This window comes from Toxorhynchites rutilus, chromosome 1 (genome assembly GCF_029784135.1).
Source record: "Toxorhynchites rutilus septentrionalis strain SRP chromosome 1, ASM2978413v1, whole genome shotgun sequence".
Lineage (NCBI taxonomy): Eukaryota > Metazoa > Arthropoda > Insecta > Diptera > Culicidae > Toxorhynchites > Toxorhynchites rutilus.
In genome coordinates, this window is record NC_073744.1 from 148534982 (window position 1) to 148546446 (window position 11465).

General features: G+C 37.7%; 1 protein-coding gene across 1 annotated transcript in view; it reads right to left on the minus strand.

The window, feature by feature from the left end:
- Nucleotides 1-10542, minus strand: part of LOC129762994 (uncharacterized) — a 140385-nt gene extending 129843 nt beyond the window's left edge. Inside the window, exon 1 of the mRNA XM_055761666.1 lies at nucleotides 9921-10542. Within this exon, the coding sequence (XP_055617641.1) occupies nucleotides 9921-9981 (61 nt within the window). The 5' untranslated portion in view covers nucleotides 9982-10542. The remainder of the gene's footprint in view (nucleotides 1-9920) is intronic.
- Between the last annotated feature and the right edge of the window lie 923 nt (nucleotides 10543-11465).

Genomic DNA, 11465 nt, shown 5'->3' on the forward strand with positions numbered 1-11465 from the left:
AAATTTTGAATAATTTGTATAATAATTCTATGTTGAATAGCTAATATGGGTATCAAATGAAAGGGCTTGACTAGTAGAACGCAGTTATTTATGAAAAATGCAAATCCAAGATGGCGGCCACTACAAAATGGCGGATTACCCCATCAATATGAGTATCAAATGAAAGAGCTTGACTAGTAGAACACAGTTATTTATGGAAAATGGCCAAAAATGAATCAAAAGAAAGTTCTCGACTAGTAGAACATAGCAGATAATGAAAAATCCAATTTCAAGATGGCCGCAGTCCCCAAACAACTAATTACTTTTTGAAAGGTCCATTCAGCTTAACGTGCATCTATGTATGTTTGAATGTTTGTTGGATTGTCTCATATTTATAGAAACTTGAACCCGTTCCTGTTGAATGATTGATCTGAAATTTGGAACATACATTTAATTCTACTGTCATTACAAAACTACGTATTCCATGATCTTAAAAAATTCAACTTGACCGCCGCAAAAAAATGGTCGACTATGTATTTTTTGCAATCCCGTCAATATTGGTATCAAATGAAATGATTTGACTAATAGAATACAGTGCAGGTCGGACTCGATTATATACAGACTCGATTATATGTGATTCGATTATATTCCATTTTGGGACTCGATTATATTCAGTTTGGAAAAAATTTTTTTTTTATAGTTCAAATATGACTTATTTCATGAAGAAATGTAACCTTTCAACGTTAAGGTGAAGTTTAAGTGGCTATTACATGTACAGTGGGGTTAAAGTCGCGGTTTTTGAAGATTTTGCTTGAATTTTCACCAGGAATTGTTTATATTGATATTGCAGCCAAATTAAGAAAGATAGAAGTTGTGCGTCAAAGAACAAATTGTGGAGCTGTTGAAGAACTTCATTTTAATTGATAGAAACAATCTAGTTTAATATAAATTTTTAGGACAAAATAAATAATAACACATTCAAAATTATTAACTTTTAAGTATTTCACTTCCAAAATGTTATTAAAATTCACCAATTTAGTTGTTGTACTACTATATACTGTACTAAATTTTCTCATCTTTCAAATGAAGCATCAGAATCGTCTTCCGTAGCGTACTATTTAATGTATAGCCAGTATGAAGCAACAGAGTCTGAAACAAAAAAAAAAGTTCTGTAACACTGTCATTGTTGAAATTCGAACATATGCGTAGGAGGATTTTTTTCATTAAATATGATCGTCTATCACCTCCTGAGAGAATCTGGATAAATTAATTGTTTTCATGTGAGAAAGGTGTTTTCTGACTTTAAGGGGATGAATCAAAAATCAAATTCCTCTTTTATTTTCAAAAAACGAAAAATACATACAAATAAAGAAAAAAAAATTGTTTTGACTCGATTATCCGGAGAATTCGATTATCCGGAGTGCAAAAAAAATTAACACTCCGGATAATCGAGTCCGACCTGTACTATAGAATTCCTAGTAGTACTACCAAAACTCATCAATATGATAACAGATTATTTTCAGGCACAATTCTCGTTCAAGATTTTTCAACCACAACCACAAATAACATGTTTCTCCGTTACATGGAATAAATGTTTTATACAGAAAATATGATAGAATAAAGACAGCCCTGAATCGGACAATTCCTTCCTCGAGTTCTGCTCTTATCAACACATTCGGCGATACTTTTTTATTGGTATAGATAGAAGAAGATATAGGAGTGCGTTTCATCACATTAAAATCCATTTCCAGTTTCGAATAAAGATCAATTTCGCTAGCGCAAACATCAAATGGACTAACAGCACTAATCACTATGTAATTGTAGAATATATGGGAATTTCATTTTCCGAGTTTTCCCTTTTTCCTTCAGAGTTTTCCGAAAATTTTCAATTGTCATGTTTGGTTAGAATATTTTTGGTTGAAATATGTGTAATATTTTTATGGGATCCCCTCTCAATTCCAGAGGAGGGGGAGGTGTCATACCATCATAGAAACATTCCCCCCCCTATCAGAAAGGTGGGAGGAGTGTTGAACCACTTTAGAAATGTTTATTGCCCCCTAAAACCTCCACATGCCAAATTTGGTTCAGTTTGCTTAATTAGTTCTTGAATTATGCAGAAATGTATGTTTCATTTGTATGGCAGCACCCCTCTCCCCCCTCAGAGAAAGGGGAGGAGTGTCTATTCACCATGGAAACGTTTCGTGTCCCCTAAAACATTCGCATGACAATTTTAGCTCCATTTGCTTGATCAGTTTTCGGATTATGCAGAAATTTTTCTTTCGTTTGTTTGGCAGCTCCCCCTTAGTTCTCACCGTAAAAACATTGATTGCACCCTAAAACATCCATATGCCAAATTTGGTTACATTTGCTACATTAATTCTCGAGTAATGCAGAAATTTGTGTTTCATTTTTATGGCACTCCACCTAAGAGCGGGGGGTGGAGATTCTAACCATCATAGAAACATTTATTGCACCCTAAAACCTCAACATGAAAAATTTCGTTTCATTTGCATGATTGATTCACGAGTAATGCAGAAATTTGTGTTTAATTTGTATGGTAGTCCCCCTTAGAGAGGGGGGAGGGGTCTCAAACTATCACGAAAATCTTCCCGGCCCCAAAAACCTCTACATACCAATTTTCATGTTGATCGGTTCAGTAGTTTCCGAATCCATAAGAATATATATATGATTGGATAAAATTAAGAGTGACATCCTAAAAACCACAAACTTTGAAGTTTTTCACTTCTAAAATGTTACTTTAATCCACTAATTTGGGAGCTTCACAACTGTATCCTGTATAAAAAGACTGTTGAATTATCCCAACTCTTAGGTGTATGATGTCCTATGTCCAGGAAGCCTAGAAGGGAAGCTGGGTTTAAGGAGTTTCAAGGCTCAACTTGTACCGGGCCGAAACGCGCAAAAAAAACAGGAAGTGGGTTATATCTATGGTATAACTGCAATGGTGACGTAGGACTATCGTTGATTCAGTGATCATTTGTTTGAAGTTGAATCTGAATCCATTCTGAATGAATGACCAAATGAATATTTGAGGCACTTCGAAAACGAGAGCTCTTTCGCTTGCATGTTATTTTCAATGCCAAGAGGAACTGTCAGATTATTTTGCAGCAGCAATATCTTTCCGGATTCTTCACGAAGTCCACCACCAGTGGTTAATGCTAACTCGATAACCACCTGTTAATTGCACATGATTGAAAAACCACAAAATCAATTGTATTTGGTCGCAGTATTATATGGATAGAAAACGTTAAAATAAACTCTTTCGCTTGAATGTAATTTTCAATTCCCAAGGGATCTGGCAGATTATTTTTCAGCAACGATAATATCTTTCCGGAATCTTCTCGATGCTGGAAGGCAACCAAACAAAAATATTTCCGCGCGTGTATGTGTGTGTGTGGCGGCTGCTCCGATGTCTCAATCGGAACCGTTTTTCGGTGCTGATACTCTCTTGGTCACCTTCTTTTCTTCTCCTGCCTCCTGCCTCCTGGCTTTTCTGCCCTCCCTCACAGTTCCAAACAAACTGCATGTCTTTCAGGTCAGGTCAGGCTAGGTAATGAATCCCTCGATCCCTTGATTCCTCGCCGAAAAAGAATAATTTTCAGAAGCTTTCCTGTTAATTGCGATCAATTGAAAAATTACAAAACCAAATGTATTTGGTTGCATTGTTATATGGATAGAAAACATTAGAATAAACTCTTTCTCATCAATGTAATTTTAAATTCCCAGGGGAACTGACAGAGTATTTTTCAGCAACGATTAGTTCTTTCCTAATTTTCCTCGATACTCGAAGCCCACCAGTGGTTAATGCTAACTCAATAACCACCTGTTAATAGCACTTAATTGAAAAATATTTGGTCGCAGTGTTACATGGATAGAAAACATTAAAATGAACTCTTTCGCATGAATGTATTTTTCAGTTCTCAGATTATTTTTCAACAACGATTGCATCTTTCCTGAAATTTCTCGATGCTGAATGGCATCCAAACGAAAATAGTTCCGCGCGTGTATGTGTGTGTGTTGGCTGCTCCGATGTTTCAAGCGGAACCGTTTGTGGCATCACTCTCCTCCTGATGGATTCCCTTTCGGCCTAAGGTGCACAAACAGGCTCTTGGTGACAACGTTCATCCTCGCTTTCATGATAAACGAAGAGCTTCATCACAACAGCGACAACATGCTCCAATCACTGTTCAATTATAACTGAGTGAATTTTCGAGTGGCGCTCGCTTATATACCGATTGGTGATTTCAATAGCCTGTTTTGAAAGCAATTTTAAGACTATTGAAACAAGTTTTTGGATCAAAAAGTAACAAGTATATAACGCGTAGACATTTTATCTTTAGAATGAAGTGTTAATCATACCATTTCGTTCAGCTGTTTATGAGCTATTAACGCTCAAAATCTCGGTCTCCGGCGTAACGCTTTCGTTTTCGAAACTTTGATTTTACACCCCGGTATAGAAATGAAAGACGTAGTCCTACGTCAAAACCTGGAGGCAAGAAAACGCTCGAGGAAGCTCTGACTAAATAAAATTGCGTCGTTATGAATGATGAAACGTACTGTAAATCTATAAAAAGAATTGCCTTCAATAGTGGTTGCTGCCTTTGCCTTCGATAACCCGACTTTACTATCACTATTCAAATTAGACCAAACAGTGGTACAATGACAATTGCGTCCCAGTAGTTCCCAAGTAGCAGGATCGAACCAAAACCCCGGAACTAAAGTGAAGTGAGGAATGCTGATCGATTGTGAGAGGCAATCTGCGAAACAGCGAGCAACGATAATGAATTCAAGCGAAGGGAGAAAGGAAAAATATATGGATGAATCACCCTATCAATAAGAACATAATCCAGTAATCTAAAAAAAGGTCACCATGTAATGAAAGAAACGTTAAAATACAAAAAAAAACCTTGGTATGAATTAGAATGATCCATTTATGATTGATTCATCTATGAATCAAGAATTGGGACACCGCAGTTCATTTTAAGTTAGAAAACTTATGTAGATTTCTCCAAAGTGTTTGTTATATTTGTACAACCTATTAAAATGCCTGCAACTATATTTTAATCTATCAAAAAGTTATTAAACTAAGATATTCTTGGCGAAAGTGTTCCTTTTACAGCATTTCGTGAAAAAATATCCACCGAAAAAAAAAGACTCAGAATGACTCCAAAAATGTTGGATCAGTTTTTTTTTCTATTTCTCCTCTAGTGTGCTAAATAAAAGTGGATTGGTTAAATGAGAGTGGACATTTTGTTATGGGTTTTGAGGTGTTGAAATCAAAACAAACAAAGTTGATTGCATTGAAAATCTCACCCTTTGTACATGTATACATGGTATAATCAATGGAGTTTCATCTTTATTTTTTTGGGATACATTATTTTGTCTGTTTGTGCTGAGTTTAACAAATGTATATTCTATATACATTATACATTCTGTGATTTTCTGTCCATGCCGCCAATAACGATAAACTTATGTAGCAACGAGGAACGTAAGCCGCTCGCTTGAAATGCAAATGCAGTGTTTGCTCTATGACTGCATTTGCATTTCAACATTTCAATTTGTCATATCCGTAGTAGGATAGAGCAAATGTGGCAGCCTATGCTTCGCCCATTTACAACTTTCTGCAACGGGCAAGACATAGTCTTGCTCCATCCGGCGAGCCAACGTGGCTTTCCTCAATGACAATAGAGGGGAACTTCGTAGCCAAGTGGTTGCGCGTCCTCTTACTATGTGAGTGATCGTCAATCCCACGAATCTTCATTGACAGTCTTCTTCAAGGATGGAGGCGAATGAGCTTGTAGCCTTGAAGTTACTAAAAGAGAAAACTCCAACTAATCAATTTCTATTGTAGGGGTAGTGGTGGCAAATTGGTCATGGGGGGCAAAGTGGTTACCTGCTTGTTTGGTAGTATAACTATTGACTGTAGATGCCGTATTGATAGTCACCTTATGTTTGAAGAATTTAATGACTTTTGAGTCACCCTGTACTTCAGTAGAGCTGTCGCATGTCAAAATATAAATAAAAACAGAAATTACTCTCTCGATAGCCATTCGGCCGTAGTTCTGTGCGCATGGTATCTAAGGTATTTCTCGTGAAATTTAGTTTATTCAATCTGATATGTTGGACAAGTCATCAGTTTGGACGACTGTTCACATATTCTAGGAGAGGTGAACAGATATTTTGTTTAATCTTAGCGATTAATTAGCATAGACATTATTTTCATGTTTGTGAGTAAAGTGGTCATAGGTGAATAACAACTTACAATGTTCTGTTTACTAAAGCTGATATACCGCATCACATTCTGCTCTTGAAGAAGATCCTTTTGTGGCTTTGACCCTGGAAAAGTATGCCACTCCAACTAAACCAAGCCTCGTTATGCGGAACGTTATGTGTCTCTCACCACGCTTTTGTATGCAAGAGAAAATTTAAATTGAGACTCTAGGTGAATAGGCCAAGCTTATTTCATGCATGTACCTACTATAATAAATATGATTTGAACAATTTTGGACGAAAAAACGCATAAATCTATCCCATTTAGCTTGATATGGGCGGGTGACCACTTTGCCCCCACTAGGTGACACCTTTACCTCCAAGCAAAACAAAAGTTCGATTTTTCACCTTTTTTTCTAATCATGAAAGGTGTACTATTTTGAATTTTTATAATAAAATCCGTCTGCTATCTTGAAGAACAATGAGTTAAACTATAATATTCTTCGAGAAACGAGAATTAAATCGGTATGTGGGCGCTGGAAATGGACATATTCCTTAGGGTTACCACTATGCCTCCACTTCCCCTAGTCTCACTTCAGCCAACGAGCAGTTATCAGTCTTCCTTAATGCTGATATCACACACAGCGGTTTTACTCGAAATGAGAGCAAGTTCGAGAGCAAAATGCTTTCCGAGGGTCGATAGTATGTTGTGAATGAAACATGTCCTAAGGGGGTGGTACACTATGGAAACTTGAAAAAAAAAATGAAAAATATATTTCTGGCTTAAATCGTACTCTGGGATGTCTACTTTACTATAGTTTTTGTCTCCCAGGTTTGCCCGACGTTTCGTTCCAAAGTTACAAGCCAATTAGTGGACCTAAGTCTCTGCTTAAGCTGATATCCTCCTGGCTACCAATGCTATCAAACAATATGATGGATGAATATATCTAGATTGATTTTTGAATTGTGCATTTGTCGATCAAAGATTCGAACAACTCCGCTTACTATCGTGACCAGAGCTGTCGATTTGCAAATTGATGCATACAACCAGAAGTCAAAAGTTTTGGAAATTGCAGCAAATATAGAAAACTGTAACTTCAATGATGGTCTACAGGGCATTTTGGATATGATGAAAGAACTTAACTTAAGCTTGAAATTGGACCGGAGTGCAACAATTTCTGCGGAATTTAACTAATCGAACGAGTAGATGTGCAGATGTTAAAAGCAACTGGAGAAGTCCGCAAGTCCAATTTGATTACAGAAAAGTGACAGGAAGATCACCTTTTAAGCGTTGAAGGACAGTTTTATGATCCAGGGATTGCAGATTCAAGATACGATGTACAATACACGAAACAAATGTATCTAATATTTAGAACTCCTTTTTTTCGAAACCATGTTTTTCAAAATGGTGCGAGTTCTACCTCCGGAACAATCCATTCGATTTTGATGAAATTCCATTTTTCCAGATTCTTCACTAAATTTCCTGTAATCGCATGTATGTTTTTTTCGATATTCTACAAAATAACATTTTGGTGAATGTTTTTGTCTTGATTTTTAAGGCAAAAATGTCAATATTTTGAAAAAATCCTACGTACGATGACAAAATATATTCAAATATATTCAAGATCATATAAAAAAATTGGTTGAAATCGGTCCACTACACAAACTTGTAGAACTCCCACCAGTTTACAAGGTTTTGGCTGCAAGGGTGCAACAAACCGGTTGCAGCTATTCAGGAGACCTCTCGTTGAAAAAAAATCGTGTATTTCTTATATTTTATATTTTTAATGGTGTTCATAGTGTACTAGGGGGTCTCCGTAGCCACATTGGTTGCGCGTTCGCTTAGTAAGCGATCGATCGTGAGTTCAAAACTCAGGGCCCCCATTGACCATCTTTGTGTTGTTACAGAATAACTACGTCCACGCAACAATCATCAGCGATGGAGATCGATCCACGGTCGAAATAAGATCGATTCATCCATACAACTGCTCTGTTCTGCAAGAAACATCGGGCTGCTGTTCTATAAATAACTCAACAATGGATCAACGACTGTCTCCGCTGTCCAGTCTTAACTGGATAATGGAAGAACAGATAGAAAAACTCTTACGCCCAAATGGCTACTGTGTAAATGTGTACCATTTGCAATGGTATAGAAGAGAATACTCTAACGCCGAAAAATGGCAACTGTGTAATGTGCTAATTATAGATATGATAAATATGAGACATGTACACGATTAAAATTCGGCTCTGTTACAGCTAAAATGCTAATGAGCCTAAAATAAACAAAAGGGATAAAAAAAATAGTGTACTACCCCCTTAAGCTACGGTGGGATTTAGTTATCAGCTTAAAAACGATATACCGCGTCGGTTTTTATGCAGTCGGCGGTGGAGGGTGCTAGTGTTCTTTTGACTGCCATGCACACAATGATGTTTTCATAATGCGTTGACAAAAGTAGTTTGAGGTGGTTACGATAGTGTTGTGTTTTTTTTTATTGAAAATTTGGAATAATAGTGGTGTGCCTAGGATGTTATGGGTTATCTGTGTATAAAATCTACCTAAAAGCTATGAGAAAGTTGATAGTGATTGCCCTTCTTAGCTTCAAGAGACGAGAAACTTTAAGCGAATCAAATTAAATATTGTTGTAGTCCTGCGTTATCAATGTTGTGGTATCCGTCGTATCATTTATATTTTTTCATAAAAAGTTGATTTGAATAATTTCGGTCTGCTGTAAAAAGATCGAGGATCGCTCAAGAAGTTCAGAATGTTTTTTATAAGGATATATTTGACAAAATTCGCAAAAAACGAAAGAAAAAAACAAAATATTTCTCGGAAAAAACAAAATTATATCTTTCTAAATTTTAGTTGATTTGATTTTTTTACGAATACGATTCAGTTCCCTCGACGTAAATTGAGAAAACTGGTAAAATAAATAAATGATAAAAAATCATTGCGTTTCTCTGTCCTCTGTCATTTTTTCCAACAAATTCGATTGTCGTCACCATCATTATCTTCTACGAGAACAATCTAATCGATTGACCGAAATAATTGTTTATCACTGCGCAATTCTTCCAAAGCCAAATAATCGTCCAAATCTCCCCTTGTTCCCAACGCCCACTGCGGCATCCAAACTTATAATACGCCCCGACAAAGTAACATCTTAACCATTCATTCCCTCTGCCAAATGAAATAACCTCGGTGTTCGCATTTGGGGAAACACGTACCGACAATTTCCTCCATTCAGACCGTTCTACCGTCTGGCTCAATTCCACAGGAAATTACGCAAATTTCCCCTTTTCTTCAATGACGTTATTATCTGCTTCCCCTATCACTTTAACCGCACTTATCGATGTCGACCGGCTGTGGTGTCAAGAAAAACAAACGAACGCACAAACGAATGTAAGAAAACAACGGCTAAGATCTGTCCCACTGGAGACGAAAAAAAAAGTGCTAATCCTTGTATGTCCTTCCATTCCACTCCTCGTTCGCACCAAGTTAATGCGTGTGGCTTGCGTGGGCGTTCGGCCCCAAAACCCTCGCCCAGACGACACTTTCAAGGAAGGACTCTTCCGGTTATCCTAACATGTGTGAATGGCGGTCGGACAAACACACCATCTGAATATTAACAATGTTAGAGCATTCTCCATCGCGTTCTGGGACGAGAATCTCGTTCGCGTCTGGGTGATGGATAAAAAAAAGGGGCAACCATTCTTACCTTCCACCAGAAGAAGCACAACAATGCAGAGTAAAATCCTAGGATCACACCAGCGAACCATTGCTGTTGTTGATTTCGTTGCTGTTTAACCGCTTCACTCGAAAATCATCACCGCGATGGAACTCATCGCTCGTATATCACAGTATTCACATTGAGCTTAAGAAGACGCTTCCAGTTGTTATTCCGTTCGGAAGGAAAAAAAATTAAAGCTTTTTTCTATTTGTTTCACCAGTCACACAATTTAGTTCGCTTCCTATCTCGCCCCCACCAAGTGAAACAAAAATTTACAACCTGCAAGTGACAACTGTTACCCGCAGTCGAGCATGCTTTCCAACATTCATGATTTATTTATGCTTCCCGATGTGACTCAACTAGGAAGGCACCATCCGTTGGTGACAAAATCTCGCAGAAAGGAAACTCCAAGGTACTCTTGGGGCGTGGTACTTTTGCTTCCTCTGCGTCTCAAACCATCAAACCATCTTGTGCAGCCGTGTGGACACCGACGACGACGACGAGGACGAGGACGAAGACGACACACACGAAAGCACACGGAAGGATAACACAATGTGTTCGGAACGGATATCTGACGGCGAAGCGGCACACCGGCTAGCATACGCGAAGTGTCGGTTGCAACTGAGAGCATCGGTAGCATCTCCGTGCGCCGAAAGCAGATCCTCCCGTGCGTTACCCATCCAGAAGAGGGTCCTCTCGATCCACGAGAGCGCGAGAGTGCACCATCATTTGGTAGCTGGTGAGTGATAATCATCTTTGTCATCATTGTCATCAGTGATGAATCATTCCGTCGAACAGAGGGATGCTGCTGGAGCTGGAGCAGATTTCAGTTTCGGTGAGAGGGAGCAAAACTGTTGGAGAAATTGAGAAATCAAGAGCTGCTCTCCATGCGAATGTGGAATGAAAATAATGAAACACAAATGAAAAGTCAGGGATAATGGAAAATATCTCAAAGTTATGCTTTTATTAGGCGATGTAACGTAGCTGTAACGTTTTCATTTTTGAGTGCAATATCAGAGCTCCTTCAGATCTTTCGATGACTGCAATATTGATTTTTTAAAGTAATCCGTCTGTTTTGGATTTCAAATATTACAATATTACGCTATTACATTGATAACATTCGAGAATGAAATGAGTATAAAAACGGAAATTTCATTTGCAATTCTTATTTTTACTATCTTTTCAACATTCTCGATAACGCTCACAATGCCTCATTTTTTCTAGATTAACAGCATGCTAAATCTGTTTCAGCTGGCTGGCCCCAATCTATTTTGAATTGAGTGCCAAAATGGCAATCGATAAACATAGCTCGAGACATCTCCGATGATTGATGGCTCAATTATACAGCGGGAGCATTTGAAAAATTAGTCTCGATACAAATATGTTCGTTGCTCTGTTGTATTGTTTAGAGTGGATGATTTTGTCACTATTAGGAATAAGAACTCCTATTTCCTATTTTCTATTTCCTATTTCCTACTTCCTACTTCCTATTTCCTATTTCCTACTTCCTATTTCCTATTTCCTATTTCCTAC